General features: G+C 33.8%; 1 protein-coding gene across 2 annotated transcripts in view; it reads left to right on the forward strand.

Moving 5' to 3' along the window:
* The window catches only part of LOC126734713 (guanine nucleotide exchange factor subunit Rich), a 64,875-nt gene that overhangs the window by 689 nt on the left and 46,527 nt on the right, over positions 1 to 17,659 (forward strand). For both annotated transcript variants that reach the window (XM_050438431.1, XM_050438432.1), the window contains exons 4-11: positions 24 to 207; positions 266 to 399; positions 461 to 552; positions 3,409 to 3,682; positions 5,372 to 5,542; positions 5,601 to 5,825; positions 10,976 to 11,336; positions 16,408 to 16,694. In XM_050438431.1, the coding sequence (XP_050294388.1) occupies positions 24 to 207; positions 266 to 399; positions 461 to 552; positions 3,409 to 3,682; positions 5,372 to 5,542; positions 5,601 to 5,825; positions 10,976 to 11,336; positions 16,408 to 16,694 (1,728 nt within the window). The remainder of the gene's footprint in view (positions 1 to 23; positions 208 to 265; positions 400 to 460; positions 553 to 3,408; positions 3,683 to 5,371; positions 5,543 to 5,600; positions 5,826 to 10,975; positions 11,337 to 16,407; positions 16,695 to 17,659) is intronic.

Below are 17,659 nucleotides of genomic sequence, written 5' to 3' on the forward strand. Positions count from 1 at the left end.
TTAAAAACTTATTTCTATATAAGAGTGAAGAGGCCTTAGTATGGGATGGAAAAATCACTGGTATTGTGTGCATAACGATGCAAGAAATCATGATTTCCACTACGGAAAATCACGTTTTGAGGTACAGATGGGATGGCACCCAAAATCGTGATTACACTTTAGACCTTAGGAGAATCCCTTTTTGTATTAATCAACAAGTGTCAAAAGGTATTTTTAAGGAGTTTTTATGCCAAAGCCAATTTATTATTTTAATTCTTTCTTCTAGCAATACCCATTGTGGAAGAGACCATTCACATAATTGATATTGAATACTCTCCATTGGTTGGGGGTTTTTCAATAGTCTTAAATGATGGTAGGGCCGCCTTTTTGACTGCCTCCTCATTAAAGTTTGATCCTAATGTAGGTTTTAATCAATGTTTACGACAGAATTTGAGGTTCTGATTTTTTTTTTAATTTGTAGCAAGTGCAAGGAATTTGGGCTCAAGGTATCGAGGATGCCACTTGTACCACTATTAATCATAAATATAGACTGATCACTTTCGGCAGGGCCAAGTAAGTTAAATTGTTTATATTATTTTATTATAAAATTCTTGCAAATTGAGCAATATTGTCTGGGAGGAGAAAGGTTATTATCATGTTGTTTAATGAAAACATATTAATTAGAATCTTCTGTATAGCTCTATTGATTCTAAAGCAGGCATTACATATTTTTTTTTTTTATAATGTCTCTATGGCAAAAAGACTAGTTACAGATACAATTCTAATAATAGATATTACAATACTAACTACATATAATATTATATTATATATATAAGACAAATTTTGGTGTGATGATTTTAGGAAAGCTTATTAGGTCTTTGCAATAATTTATTATTATTATAGCCTTTATTCAGAAAGCCTGGGAAACTGGAAAATTATTTTTTTAAGAAGAAAATTAAAAATCATTTCAGTTGCCTGGAAAATTGATGTCGTCCATGGATAATTTTTAGAATGAGTTAAAGATACTTTAAATTTTTTTTCTCGAAAACAAAGCCAGATATGAAGATAATAAGATAAGATACGAAAAAGTTGTATTTTTAGTTGCTTTAATACAAAAATAAATAAAAAGCTGCAAAACAATTAATTATTGGCCTTGTTTTTTTCTCAACAATAAGCATGTGGTGCCCACTGACACGCCACTGGACCTAATAATTTCAATCTAGTTACAACTAAATAAGCGTCTTATAACTTCAAATAACTGCACCAAATTTCAACCAAATCGGTTTAAGGATAGTTATAGTATTTTTAAAACACCGTTATTTTTTTGAACCTTCATCGCCCTGTATCTTAGAAACAAAGCAACTCCCGACATACGTTCATAGGAACTTTTTTTCATAAAACGACCTAACGATTCAACCTGTATAGTTTCGTACCGTAGTTAGAAAACACCCTGTATATACGGAAGATAGGGTAAGTATTCCCTTCATAGAGAAAACAGATCTACAGTCCTCCCTGAAATCCAGCCTACCCAAAATTCTGATTGCCCTTCTCTGTAGTGAAAACAACCTTTTTGTTTGTGGGGCATGACTCCACGCTAGAATAGCATATTATGTGGCTAAGGGATTGAAGGTGCCAAAATAGACTGTTCTTAAGCCAGATTCAGATAAACATCCAGCTAGGCGACGAAGGGCATAATATATAGATGTTTTTAGCCTTCCAGCAACAATATTAATGTAGGTATGCCAGTGAAGTAGAGGATCCAATAAAATTCCCAGAAACTTAACAGAAAAATCCTTTGATATGTCAGTTGGTCTCAGAGTAAAAATAACTTTGTTAAATGGTTATGGTTCATGTTAAACCATTCCTGAATTCCCCCCTGCAATACTCTCAATTTCCTCTCTACGGTCTCAAGTGTATCTCCGGCACATGCCACTGTTGTGTCATCAGCAAAAATGGTGAATTTACCAGATGGTTCAGTTAATGGTAGGTCATTTATATAGATCAAAAAGTGGATAGGCCCCAAAACAGATCCTTGCGGAACACCTATGGTTATCCCACTTTTTGCTGAAGACACCATCTGATCTCTATTGGCCAGATAGGAAGCGAGAAGTTTAACACTGTTGGGACTGAGTCCATATTTAGAAAGTTTTTGCAGCAATATGTTATGGGGAACACAGTCGAATGCCTTGCTCAGATCGCAGAACAAGACACTGCCATATTGCAAGCTATCAAAAGCATTTAACAAGTAATCAACTAAGTCTAAAATGGCCATAGTGGTACTTTTACCCTTCCTGAAACCAAACTGGATCAATGTAAAAAGATTGTTACCCTCAAAAAATTTCACAAGTTGAGCAGCAATACATTTTTCAATAATTTTGGAGATTATGAGCAGCAAGGAGATAAGACTAATAAATAAATTTTGAAAAAAGAACCTTTGCCTATATGAGCCGCTCAGAGGATAAGTGGTATATGTCAGTATTTTTTAATTTTTCAGTTATACCATTAATTATGTTTCTACTGGTCTAATATATTCAGTCATTCAAGTCAAAATTTTAACTTAGCTAAGATAAGAGCTTCCTAACGTTATTCCTCTCAACATAATGGATTCGTTCGCTGGAATAGTGGTATAAGTCAAGGCACCACGCTGTTCCGATGTCGTGCCAGGTCCTATTAAACTCGCTTTTTCTTGTTTAGTCAGTTTTTTTTAGTGTTATGGTACGTAGTGTGTAGATCAGTTACTGTAGCTAAGAAAAAAGATATGATAGAACTTCTTCAGTGGATTCCCCCGATTCAGCATCAGTTCTTCCTGGACTTACTGAAAAAAGAAGATGCTGTTGACAGTGGTCCATTATCCGATTCTGATGAAGATTAATTTGTTTAATAACTTGTTCTTACTCTCCTTCCTGTAAGTTTAGTATGTAAGATAAGTAGTAGTAATGTTTTGCTCTTCAAGCTCTATATTTTTTGAACACTTTTATCAGTAATAGATATCATAGTAAACATACTACAGCTATTATTTTTCTTTGTTTCATCAGTTTTGTGAAATTTGGTTAACTTTTACGAGGAAAAATGTTATAACTCTCCAAGTTATACCACTTTTCCGCTATGTTTTTGAAAAAAACTTACTGGAAGAATGACATTGGGCGGCCAAAATGTAATTAATGGGCGGAATCAGTAAAAATGTTTACCATATGAAATTTTAGTGCAGGGTTATTATAAATATGTACAAAAAAGTAAAGAATATGTTACTGTGATTTTTTAATTCATCCAGATGCAAAATATCAATTTTCTAAATGTCTACTTTAAGGGAGTTAGACCACTTTTGAACGGCTCATATAAATAATACAGTCCACTCAATCGCCGTGATATAAACACAAACCCAATAATGTGTACTATTACAGTAAAAATTCCAGAGTGCCTCTCTTACAGCTCAGAGTGCATCGTCTACTATGTAGACGACAGTACCGGCGGCCTGGAAACCTCCCACAATTGCATCTTGGGCAGCAAAGACTATCCGGGATGTCCGGGGGCCATCGGCACCGTCCTATGGACTCCGGACGGGTGCGCCCTGGTGGGCGCGTGGGTGCAAGGCGGCATCGCCATGTGGTCCACCTTTGGCGCCCTACTGATGTGCTCCCTCGGCTGGGATTACGGCTTAAACGTCGACATCCAACGGTGTAATCCTTTGAGGGTTTTATCTATGGTAAGTCATCATTCGCAGGTCAAGAATGAACCAAAATAAATAAACTCTTAATTGACGAAAAACAAATAAAAACACAAAGTCACGGTCTCACAACATGTAATTAAACCGGCTACACGTGTTTCGCTCTAGTTAGAGCATCATCAGGCCTAAAATAATAAATAATTAAATAATTCCTTACACCCTAACATTTCATTCACAATCGAAGAAGAAAAAGATGGTTGTTTGTCTTTTCTTGACCTTCTAGTTAAGAAATGTAACAATAAACTTATTTTTGAAATATATCGTAAGCCCACTACTACCGATAATGTAATTCAGTATTCTCTTCAAATTCTCCCTACTCATATAAATTTGCCTCCTTTAATTCATTTTTCTATAGATTGTTTAATATCCCCTTGTCAAAAGGAGCTTTCGCTAAATAATTGAATATTATAAAACATATTGCTCTCAACAACGGATTTCCCCTTCATTTAATAGACAAAATTTATTACAAATTAAATTTTTAAAGAAATATAAATTGACCTACAATATTGTTCATAATAAGGACTCAATAAGTTCCTTTAGATCCTTGACCTTTTTTCTCTCTCTTTTTTCTATCTCCGTAAATTTAGTAAGATTCTTTAAATCCCTAAATGTAAAAATCGCGTATAAGACAGTCAATAATTTAAAGAACCAATTAGTCAGTAGAGTGGACAAGGCAGGCATCCTTTCTAAATCAGGAGTTTACTCTTTAAAATGTGACGATTGCAACGCAGTATACATTGGCCAGTCAGGAAGAAAAATCTCTACACGCATTAAAGAACACGTAGCGCTTTTTGAAAAATTTAAAAAGACCAATGTCAGTGATACCAAATCAGCGTTTGCGAATCATTTGCTGGCCTCTACTCATAATTTTTCTCCGGGGGTGGGAGCTGAAATGCTTCATGAATGCCCTAAAGGTAAGAAGCTTGACCTTCTGGAGAAAATGGAAGAGTCCTGTTCTCGTGTGTGTGAATGACGGGTTTACTTTCGAACCTAATTTAATTTTTAACAATTTAATTTAGCTAAGTATCGTTTAACATTTTCCTTGTAGTCACTTTCTTCAATTTACATTGGCTAACGTGTTAAGTTGTTTTAGCATTAGGTCCGTATAGCCGATAGGTTTTACACTTATACTTATAACCTTGTTGTACCGGGTTCGATTCTCGTTGAGTCTACGTTGTTGCGGCCCACTTTTTATTTTTTATTTTCTGCTTTGTACAATTTATAACCTTAAAATTATTGTTTATTTATGTACTGTGAAGTGTGTGGATGGCTTCTAAGGGTTTTTATTGTTTTATGTAAGTTTTTAGTTTTGTTTAAGTAGTATTTTTATTTTAGGCCTGATGATGCTCTAACTAGAGCGAAACATGTGTAGCCCGTTTAATTACATGTTGTGAGACCGTGACTTTGTGTTTTTATTTGTTTTTCGTCAATTTTGTATGTTGGTCTCTTAGAGAAGAATGGATGAGATTTTTGAATAAATTCTTAGACAAAAGGAGTCATCCTCAGGGCAATTAAAGGAATTTTTGAGTATATGCATTTGACATTTTTTGTTTTTTTGCAGGCAATTGATGGTGTAAAGACCCCTGAGGAAGACTTTATACAGAAGTCAAAACCTCTAACAGCGTTTTATTAATCCAATTGACTAAAGAATTTTGCTTATATTAACAGGATTTTGCCACCGAAGGTTATCAACTGTGGATGATTAGAAAAGATGGCGGAAGTTCCACATCTGATAACGAGCCGACCGAGAATGGCAACAAAGTAACACTGGAGACCTCGAAAGCCAGTTTAATCCAGTTAGATTTCGCTAAGAGTGCGCTCACCATTAATCCCTGTATGGTAAGTGCTTTTTTTAAAGATTCCTAATTAGATGTTAACTTTTAATTAAACTTTTTAGAGCCACCAGAGTCATTTGTATCTCCAGGGCGAGGATCGACTCTACGTAAACTCCGCCGATAATTTAATAAAAACGTTCTCGGAACGGAATTGTTGCAACTCCAATAGTAGAGAGGACGCGGTTTTTGGCGAAAGTGCCATTTTGACCACCACATTGGCTGAAGGGAGACAGTGGCTGGTTATACCTGTACCATCTACTTATTCCGCCACCAATTGGCCTATTAGGGTAAATATTGACAGTTTTAGAGTTAAATTTGCGTTGGTTTGTTTTATAGGAAGCGATAAAGGGCGGGTTTAGCTTTATGATTAGGAATTTTCGTGAAAATCGATTGATTAGTTTAAATTTTGTGGGCTATTGTATTAGTTTTGAAGAAACGGTGAAGGCGCGTACTGGACGTCAGTTTTATTCGATTAAAATAGTTTGATATTATAATTATCAGACGAGGATATTAGTATATTAGTTATAGTCTACACTTTAACTAGCCTAGTTCGAAAGAGAAAAGTTTCTTTTCAAACTAGCTGCAGAGAGCTTTTATATAAGAATATTATATAAAAGCCGATATTTTTCATGCCTCGAGATATTGGAAATCATGAAATGCTCAATGAGTAGCCCGTTCAGCTCTACAATACCTCTCTCTATGGAAATGCTTGGGAAAATGTCACTAATATCACGTGTAAGTCTTCCATGTTTGTAGTTTGGAAACATGGAAAAGACATTGTTGTTTAATTCAATTCAATTCAATACACAATACAGTATTCAATTCACTTATCTTTAGTCTTAATGAGAAGAAGTGGTTAACATTAAATCTTTATAGCATTTAGAAAACCTATCTACCCCATGACATTAAACTTTCTACACCAAAATCCTAACCTTAATTGATTGATTAATTTATTCTTGCAACAGGGCAAGGTATTAATAAATCTCTGACACTGCAGCCAAACGCTTATTGTATCCCCTGTTGCAGTTTTCCTAATTGAAAATGTCACTTATATTTGCTAGACGCAGTAAGGTCTTTATTAGTTTTTTCTGTGAGTTTACTTCTGAGGATCCTCCAGTAGGTTTTGTTTCCTTCAGCGATCAAGTGCAGCGATCTTCGCAAAGTCTTCGCAAAAGTTCTTTATGGAATACTTCAGTTTACATTAGTGCAGTTGCCAGTGAGTAATCTCGTCACTATTCTGATCTTTAGTAAGGACTCGGAAGAAATTATTTCTTTAATTTTCTATTGTTAATACAGTCAATATAGAATTTGAAAGCGAAAAAAAAATGGTCCCTGGTCTCATACTTTGAGAGTTGAAAGTGCTCCATTAGAAAAATTTAATTTCAGAGATGTGTATCTCCTCTGCCTTCCGTTTTTGAGAAACGCCCAAACGTTTTTTGATTCGATTTGATTGTAGAGAATTTAATTCTCTACAATTTTGATCTCATGTAACAAAGCTATAAAACCTACGGAAACAGCAATAGAGGCCGCCAAAACGAAGTTTTTTGCGTTTTTTGTTCCCTTGCGTTTGCCGTTTTTGTTTCAGGGGACAATAAATTATTTTTTACTATCGCAAGTTTTTTGAAATTAAAAAAAATGCAGAAAACTCACTAAATTGAGGTACAACTGATTTTTGTACCATACATTATTCACGAGATATATTGCATTCATTTTCTAAACGTTTTTAAGTGTTTATTGAACTACTATGAAATCGATAATTGACACTACACGAAGGTAAAAGTGGCTGATAGGCCTTTCAGCAATATTTTGATATGATTCAGCCCTGGTATTCCGGTGGCTTTCGTGAGTCTCTTTACTCCATTTTTTAAAAACTGTACTTTTTTCGGACCCTCGCGACCTTCTTGCTAGGGAGGCTACTTTTTCATTGCCTTCCACACATATATGTCCTGGCACACAGACAAGGTTTACCCTGTTTGAGTTTGCTAGACTAAGGATTACTAAATAGTTCCACACTAATTCATTACTTTCCACACTATATTTGAGCATTTAAGAGCTTTTATTGATCCTTAATGTCTGTAAAGATTATTATGTTCTTGTTGACATAGCCTCTTTCCAAGTTTTCACTTAGGCACAATCATCTCTTTAGCATGAATTTCGCCCGGAATACTGTGGTATGTTGTCTGAGTGAGCAAGCAAGTTAACTCTTGATTAAAAATCGTTATATTCTTGCTTCTGTTCCACTATTCATTTTTGAACCGTCAGTATACCATACTAACTCATGCTGATTTTGGTCGTCATAATGTCACTGTTAGAGTGATCTCTAAGGTGTTTAATATTCTTATATGACCTGTAGTGTGTTTTTTCATACCAGTTGCCATTTCATTGTCTGTATGCCCCCATTCTAGCCTCTTCCCTAGCAATGATAGATGGAAGATTAAGCAGGCTTTCCATGGCAACAGTTGGAGTGCTACCCATTGCTCCTGGAATGTATAAGCAGTCAAGTCTTTAGAGTTTTAATAGGTGAGTCTGTACTTGTGTAGACTATGCTTTTTACTCTGCTTTCTTTAACTTTTGGCTACCAATTGTTACGCCGCGCCGTAGGTTAATTTGGATCTTACCACAGTAGTGTATAGTGATTGAACTATGTGCGGTGAAAATCTCAAATTTTTTCCTATTACTTCCTTGGTGATTTCAATATGCGATTTCCAGATTTGTTTTACATCAAGAATGACACCTAAGTATTTACCTTCCCGGGAAAACTGAAGACATTTACAGAAGAGAGTTGGATTGGCCAGATCTTTTATCTTTCTTCTTTTCATAAACGGAATAAGTACAGTTTTTTCAGGATTAACGGTGAGGTTCGACCGTGTGCCCCGGTTCCGTGCAATTTTCATTTTTGCTAAACTTACTAAGAGTTGAATCAATAACCTCCAAGAATAAAAACAATTAGTTTGTTATCGCACAAATTCAGTAAGCGACAATTATAACGTAAGTCAAATTTTGGCTGATCTGTTGATAGCGGTTAATGCAAGGAACATCTGCCCTCATTGTCAAACATTTTCATGAAAATTGATTATAAGTTTAAGAATTATAGGCTGTTGAAAATAAGTCGTAAAAAAATGGTGAAGGTCTTAAACTCGAGTTAGTTTTATATAGTCAATATTCCCTTAGAGTTGAATTTTTGTTGATTTATTGATAGTTACTGGAAAAGGAAGGATTCAGCTTAATTGTCGCCAATTTTTATGAAAATTCATTAATAAATCTAAGTCTTAAAGGCTGTTAAAACTTTGAAGAAATGGCGAAAGCACGCACTTTCAATTGGTTACACATTCTTAAAATGGCCCTAAAGTTATTTTTTGGTTTGTTTGTTAATAGTAATAAGGACCCACCTCCTCTATCACCAATTTTCACGAAAATCGATTAATTAGTTTAAATTTTACAGGCTTCTTAAAGTTGGCTTTGAAAAAAATGGTGACGGCAGATACCCCAAGTTTGTTTTACATTCTTAAGGAGACCTTGGAGTTCAGTTTTGGTTTCAGTGTTAATAGTAAGCAATAAGGGGAAGTTCAGCTCCATTATCACGAATTTTCATAAAAATCCATTAATAAATTTAAGTTCTTTAGGGTGTTGAAAATTGGCTTTGGATAAATGGTGAGTCACGTGCTCGATAATAGTTTTACTCATTTTTGAAGTCAAATTTTAGCTAATTTATTATTAGTGGATGACTGTCATTATCACCAATTTTCTTGAATATTTATTAATACGTTTGGGTTTTATAGGCAGGTGAAAAAATGCTGAAGACGATAACCTCAAGTTAGTTGTACACTGTTGATATGGCTTTAGAGTTAAATTTTGCCTGGTTTGTTAATAGGTGGCAATAAAGGAAGGATCCAGCATCATTATCCGTAATTTTCATAACAATTGGTTAATAAGTTTAGGATTTATAGGGTGTTAAAAATTAGTTGCGATTAAACTCGAGTTAGTTTGACATAGTTAAGATGCCCTTACCATTGAATTTTGGTTATTTTATTGATAGTTGTTGGTAAAAGGAGGATTCAGTTCAATTGTCATCAATTTTCATGAAAATCCATTAATAAATCAAAATTTTATAGACTATTGAAATTTGGCTTTGAAGATATGGTGAATGCGCGTATTCTAAGTAAGTTTTCCCAGTTAATATTGCTAACCAATTACATTTGAACTGATTTGTTAATAAGGGGTAAAATACAATAGATTTGACTTTAATAAAACATTTTTTTACAAAATTCCTAGAATAAAATGTAAAAATTTAATATGCCTGGAAACAAGACAACAAATACTGGAAAAAAATAGCAAAAAACAATCATAAAGGACAATCAAAGGACCCACATGACTGAAAATTACCAATTTACTTAGCGCCTTCTCTATGGATCTCTAAATCACTTAAAATAATTAAGTTTTTAATTAAATGATTCCTACTTAGTTGACTGTTAATCTCATTGGGATATTAACAGCTGCCTACATAACAAACTCTATTTTCTCAATTCTTATGTTTAATTAAAGAATGATCATATTAGTTCTCTATGAATCCAAAGATTTCAAGCAAATTGAAAACAAGCCTATTGTTTGCTAATTAAACGGTTTCTATTTACATGAAAATTGTCTATGAAGAATGGAGGCACTTTCACCCTGTTAATATGATTTTAAACTTAAAATTTGGCTAAGTTTTTGATAGTGAAAATTTATCATTATTCTTAAATTTACTATTCTTAAATTCATTATTATTAAATTTACCATATTCCACTACAGTGCTATTTAGTTTAAATTTGTAAGTGAAGACAAATTTTTGATTTATTTTTTGATACTGGATGGCAGAAGGAACATCTACGTTTATCTTCATCAATTTTCATGTTAATATTTCTAGGTTTTATAGACAAATTACCAACTGGTGAATTTGGTTTGAATTGAATTTTGGCGGATTTGCTAATAGAGGGAGATAAAGGAAAGACCCAGCTTCGTTATCACCAATCTTCATAAAAATCCGTCATTAAATTTAAATTTTATTGGGTGTTAAAACTTAGCTTTAAAGAAATGGTGAATGCAGAGCCTAAAACAGTCAAGGTCATAAATATATTGGAATATAAGGCCAAAGGATTATACGTGTCTCGCCTGTACGAGGCATCATCAGTTCTTCTGGTGTATTCGCTAATAAAAAAGAAAAACGCAAAAAAAACAACAACATATGATACAAATGAATTAAAAGTTAAAATTACTAAACTAGTTACCACATATACATACATGTAACTTGTATAATGTAGCGTTGTTTTTTCTGCTTTTTTTTTATTAGTGACTATAAAAGAAAATCAGATGTTGCTTAGTACAGGTGTAAATAGACTTGGAATTTAATTTATTAATATTTCGTAAAAATAGCTTTAGTCACATGGATTTTCTATTGTAGTACTCGGCCATAGATGTAGAAGGGCAAAATCTAGCGATAGCAGGTCGTACCGGTCTGGCCCACTACTCGATGCAAACCAGACGTTGGAAACTGTTCGGCAACGAGAGCCAAGAAAAAGACTTTATAGTCGCGGGCGGATTGCTCTGGTGGCGGGACTATATAGTCTTGGGGTGTTACAGTATAGTGGACAACTCGGACGAGTTGAGGTTTTACTCGAAAGAGGCGAAATTGGACAATAAGTTCGCCAAAATCGTGTCCGTCCAGGCGCCCATTTTGTTGATCAACATCTTGGGGGATCAGTTGGTCACTTTCGGGTCGGACGCTCAAATATCCATTTGGTTATTGCGCCAAAATGATAACAGTAAGTTAGTGTAACGATCAGTAAGTTTAGTATAAAGTCAATTTCGCCAAAATAGTCCTTGTTCTCTAAGTGGCTTAGTAAATACAGAATAAAATAAAAGGCAAAGGGGTGTATGAAGTTGATTACACGTGTTTCGCCCTATATCAGGGCATTGTCATTTAAAATTAAATTAAAAATCACAAATGTAAGCCTAATCAAATATACCGGGTGGTGCGTCGCCGAGCGGAACATAGGAAAACCCATGTAAATTTTAAGGGGGTCAATTTATTGGCTTTCCTGTACATTTTACAGAAAAAATGTAAAATAACTTTTTGAAGAGACCAATCTGGCAAACCCTCGTGCAAAGTTTCAAAAAATTTTAATGAGCGAATCTTGAATTATTCAATTAAATGTAATTGCAAAATTACCAAATTTTCGGATCAGGTAAAACCAAACGGCCACCAGTAAAATGAATATTGTCACTGACGTGAGGAAAAGTGTCAATAAATCAGTGACAATCGATATTTGAAAACAAGTATGAATTATTCAATCGACGAAAAAATAGATATAAATACTTAATATAACTTCATCGTTATATTAAATAAAAGTTTAGGTAAAATAGTAATGTTAACGTGTCTTACTTTGAATGTATGGTTGTGAGATTGAAGAAAATGAAAAAAAACACAATTCTTGTATTCGGCTGTACGTCAGATTTGACAAAGCCTTATTTATAACAAATTGATTGCTGGTGTCTGATTTTACCTGAACCGAAAATTTGGTAATTTTGCAATTACATTTAATTGAATAATTCAAGATTCGCTTATTAAAATATTTTGAAACTTTGCACGAGGGTTTGCCAGATTGGTCTCTTCAAAAAGTTATCTTACATTTTTTCTGTAAAATGTACAGGGAAGCCATAATTGCCATTAATTGACCTCCTTAAAAATTTACATGTTCCGCTCGGCGACGCACCACCTAGTATACTATTTCAGATATTCTATTTTAATCAGAATTTATAATGCAAAAAAAATAAGAGTAGAAAATTTTGGAACATTATTAACGAACGGCTTGAGAGGCAAGAATGAAAAGTCTGAGGAAATTAATAATTTTTATTGCTCAATACCAGATAAGTTGGTGTCACAGATTTCACGCCACTGAGATATTCTCAAGTTATCGTAAGAACATCTCAGTGGCAAATTCCTTCCAAAAAATAAAAAGTCATCAGGAATCAATAATCTTTCTATAAAATTTTTTAGCAAATTACGTGACCGCGTACATCAGATTCTTGCTACATTTATTAAAGTCTGCCAACTGCTCGGGTGAAACCTCTTTTTAAGGGCGCTAGCACTGATAATCCATCGTGTTATCGCCCTATATCATTAATGCCGACTCTCTCTTTTTGAGAAACTTGTTCAATTCAGAATGTCAAAGTCACAAATGATTTATTTATTTAATTTATTTAGTTATTTAATCAATACACGTGATCAACCCCATTACAAAAAATATATATAATTATGAAAAAGAAATAAAAGCTAGACTACCTAACCACTAATTAATTAAGTCTAATAATAATTATTAGACTTAATCTTAATACCACCTTAATTAAACTGTTTTTACAAGTAGTAATAATAATCTCTCAAAATCTGAACAATTAACAATGCAAAATTAGCTAAGAAAAAAACAAAATCCTACAAACCCTTAATAAGACTCCTAAAATGCAATAGGGAAATTCCCAAAACTTCAATTCCAATAGAGTTTATTAGGCGCGAGTGCCTAATAAACAGTGACAGGCGAGTGCATAGCATAGTTGGTATATCAACCAGTTTCGATTTTAAGAAAAGAAAAGTGATTGTTATGCAATTTTCTTCATAAACTGTGTCTTGACTTAAATCAATGAGAGATAGTGGCGGCGGTATTTTGCGATTTATCCAAAGCATTTGATTACTAAAATAATGAAATACTGCTCAAAACGTGTTTACATTAAGGCTTTAGGACGAACAGATTGAGCTGGCTTCAGTCCACAGGACTTAATACTTGGACCACTACTACAGTTTGACCATCGGATCTGTGTCTACGAAAAGAATGCGGGCGAAATTTTGAAGCGTTGTCACGTCTTATTGCAAAAATGAAATAGTATTGAATGAAAAGTAAATATAATGGTAAAATTAAGCTATTTAATCATAAAAAAGATAATAAATAATGTAATGCAGTATTTTTTAGTTCTATTTGCTAATGTTTTGCATATTATAAAATCCAATATTGACTAACATTTATCCGAAATTCCTAATAAAACTTACAAAGCCGGCAACGTCGTGCTTTCGCGGAAGCATCTCGCTGTTTGGGGACAGGTGATTGGTTGATGACATCGCGGCCATTAATTTATTATTTTTATGCAGCTCTCTGTCTTTCTCTATCTTATTGGATCGCATCCTACCAGGTTTTGTGTAATTTTCGGAATAATATCGATTTCTTGCGGATTCAGTGGCGGCGGCGTATATTAATACTTTTGAGCTATTAAACTGTTTTTATTGCTGTATTTTTAGGTACCTACTTAATTTCTGACCTATGACTTTTAAGTAGTGTAGCATAGTTTAGTTTATTTGCTATTATTGTTGTTGCTGTTTTGTTGTTGTTTTGTGTTATTTGTTTCTTTGTTGTTAAAGTTCATAATTTTTAACAGTTTTTGTGTTATTTACGTTAAAATGAATAACTTTATTCATAGCCAGGTAAGGGAAGTGATTGCGAATGTTTATAGGTAAGTAAAATGATAATAAGAGAATTATAAAGCCTAAGCACAGTTATGAAAAAAAAAACATTAAAATAAAATCATAATTTATGCGACACTAAATTTCAAAAATTATGTACCTAATGTTGTAATAAATAAAAATCATATTCAATGAAATAAAGCCAAGCTCGATTGCTTTACAAACAAAAAAGATTTAAAGTTAATGTTGGTTATTTTGAATATAAAATGTCTATAAATATAAGTAATATGAATTGGAACGACGACTAAAAAAAATCGAATATCAGGATTATATACTTCTTGTACAAATTCTTAGGGTTTGCAATGAAGAAGCTACTAATAACTTCGTTAATCTACCAGTAAAGCGCAAACTTGAAAGAGTATCTCAATATACTGGCGTAAGCATTTCAATGGTGAAAAAAATTCACAAAGAAGATGAAGAAAGAATGCGGACGGACCCCAACAAAATGCTTTCTAGTCCCGGCAAAAAAAGACCGCGAATGACGAAGGTGGAACAAGACGACAACTTTCATTTTCAAATAGTTAAACACCTAATAAATCGAATTTATATGGGTTTAAAGTTGTGCCTACTAGCAAAAAGCTGTTGCAAAAATTGCCAGAAGAAAAAAAATTTCCAAAAATAACATCTTTAAGGTATAAATACCTAAGAGAAATAAAAAAACACCAAGCCGAAGGTCGCAATATTGCCTATTTAGATGAAACTTGGATAGACAATGACCTAACGTTTAAAAAATGCTGGCAGAGTGAGACTGTTACTGGAGTGGTTAGCAATATATCTTCAACAGGTACAAATTGATTATACTTATTTAAATAATAATTTAAATTATACATATTATATAGTAAATTTAATGTTTAAACAGCATAATTGGGATTATCTGCCGTCCTCTTTCCCTCGCGATATCCAGGCATCGAGTACGGCACTCTTATTTTTAGTGAATAAACTAAGTAGGTGTATTACAAATTTTGTGTTTTCTTTACTTTACTTCTATCTCAAACTTCCCTAATCTTGTCTGTCATTTTTTTATTACATATTTACAAATAAAATATTTTAGAAGACCTTAATTTCCAAATTAATATCTTACTTACAAATACCTATTTTAAAATTAAAACCAAACCATATTTTTTAATATTTAATACATTCAAATCTGTGTAATCGGTTTATAAAATTTCGCACGTCACTAGCCATTTCATGAATGAAATGAGGCGGGTCTAGTCTACAACCACGTTCCCCGCACCGATACCGCTTAGCTACAGATTGGTTGGGCAGACTTTAACTGTTCTTAATTTACATTAATGATTTTTGTGCTCATATCAGCATAAATGGATGGATGACGTTGTTTGCGGATGATTGACAACATCTTGTGGTCAGGAACGAATAAAATAGAGTCGCACTTCAGATATAGCATCTAATTTTAAGGATTTACCAATAATCAACTTATTTACCCAGATTTCGTTTTACAAAAAAGAGGGCTGTTCGATTGTTTTGTAAAGTAGGATCGGCAGCAAATTTTTACATTGACTTATAATCTTACAATGATTCACAAAAACTATAAAAGCTCTAAAAATGACAGGTTTTTTGAAAGGGTTTTTAGTTAGCGTTAATTTGAGCTTGTGCATTTCGAGAGGTACCTTGACTAAAAAACATACAACAAACATAAAAAAATGTATAATAACTTGGAAATTAAGTGTTACTTTTATCATGATATAATTTAATTTTATGTGTGTTTTTTCAATGTTTTGTTTGTTTTTTTTTTTAGTTTTTATATATACTTATAACTTTAATCTTGTCTCTTTATCTTACTTCTAGTATTTCAGATTATACTCTTTTATTTATCGAGTGACATAGAAAACAGAAAGCACTTAATAACTTTTTTATTTTTCAAGATAAACAAATGAAATTTTGTATATCGATAGAATAGTTATGAGAGCATTTTTTGACATATTCTATTGTTTTCCATCACTTCCAGTTTAGTAGGAAGTGACACTAGCCCTGTTATTTTAAATGGGACAATTCGTATATTATTACGTATTTCAATAGAAAATAATATTCTGAAAACAAATAGGATGATTGCGTTGAATGTTTTAATTTTTAATGAAGTAATCATGGAAAAATAGTTTTCATTGCATTTTATGACTTTTACATTATTCTTTTAAATAGCACATTATTGGAAACAACGACTTTTAAAATGCGATTTCTTTTTCCCAATAATTTGATATAAAAACGTCAAAAAAGTAACAAAAATGAACGAAATTAATAATTATTAAAGTCAATAAAAATAGTACAGATGGCTTTGTGCATTTATATTTTTTAAGTCAATTTTGTTCCAGTCGGTGACGTGTCCTTAACAAAACTGCAAGCGATAGACGTGTCCGCGTTGGCCGTACATCCCGCCTGCATAGTATCGGTCACTTTGACGTCACTGAGGACCGAGGCGGCGAGTGTAAAAAGCGCGAGTCTAAAGACGGCCGAGAGTATGGTACTGAATGTGAGCGGGCGTCTCTTTCTGGTGCAGCGAGAAATGCGAAACGGCGATAAGTACGCGTGTCTTATGCCGACCGTGTTGGCCGGGTGTGTGGAGAACGTGTGGGTACCAGCCAGGAGGCGACAGGATAAAGTAAGTATCATTAACTTTAACATTTACCATTAACATTTGACTTTAACATTCCTAGTTATGTAATAAACCCTATGTGCGGCAGCGATTGTTCAAATGCTCTCAAGTCATTTATTTCTTTTAACAATTTATTATATTTGGTAAACTAAATCAGAAACAGTAATGGTGTTCTTCTGGATCTTGTTATTGCATCTTTTGATGATGTTGGGGTTGATGGCGTTGAGAGTTCTTTGGTTCGAAATGTGAACCATTTTCTGCAATACATAATTCACATCGACGAATAACCGAACGTGAAATGTTATTTAAAAATGGTACTATTTCATTACAAGCAATCCTAATTCTATTTATAAGGTCATCCCTTGTTGGAACAGGTGTCGCATACACTCTTTCTTTTAAAAATCCCCATACTGAAAAGTCTAAGGGGTTTAAGTCTGGGGATCGTGGAGGCCACGCTACTGGCCCTCCACGAGCCATCCACCTTTCTGGATAATGGGTATCCAACCAGTTTCGCACAATTCTCCCATAATGCGCAGGACAACCGTCAAGCTGGAACCAACTCCGTCTCCTTAAATTTAAAGGAATATCTTCCCACATATTCGCATGCTCCCGTTCTAAAAATTCCAAGAAGGCTGCAGCATTTACCCGTGGTGGAAGTTTCTTGGTCGAATTCCATGTGGCTTTTTATGCGCCCAAATGTGCTGATTATGGAAATTGACCACTCCACGCCGAGTGAGGCACGACTCATCGCTCCACAACACGTTATTTAAAAAACCTGGAGTATTATTAGCTGCATTAAGAATCCAACAACAAAATGCAGTTCTTTGTTCTTCATGTCCTGGTTGTAATCCCTGAACAGGCTGCAAATGATAAGGACATCTATATGATCCCGTCTTAACACTCGGTAAACACAGGAAGCTGAAATTCCTAAACCAGCGGAAACTCTTCTAATACTTGTTGTAGGATCTCTG

This window comes from Anthonomus grandis, chromosome 3 (genome assembly GCF_022605725.1).
Source record: "Anthonomus grandis grandis chromosome 3, icAntGran1.3, whole genome shotgun sequence".
Taxonomy (NCBI): domain Eukaryota; kingdom Metazoa; phylum Arthropoda; class Insecta; order Coleoptera; family Curculionidae; genus Anthonomus; species Anthonomus grandis.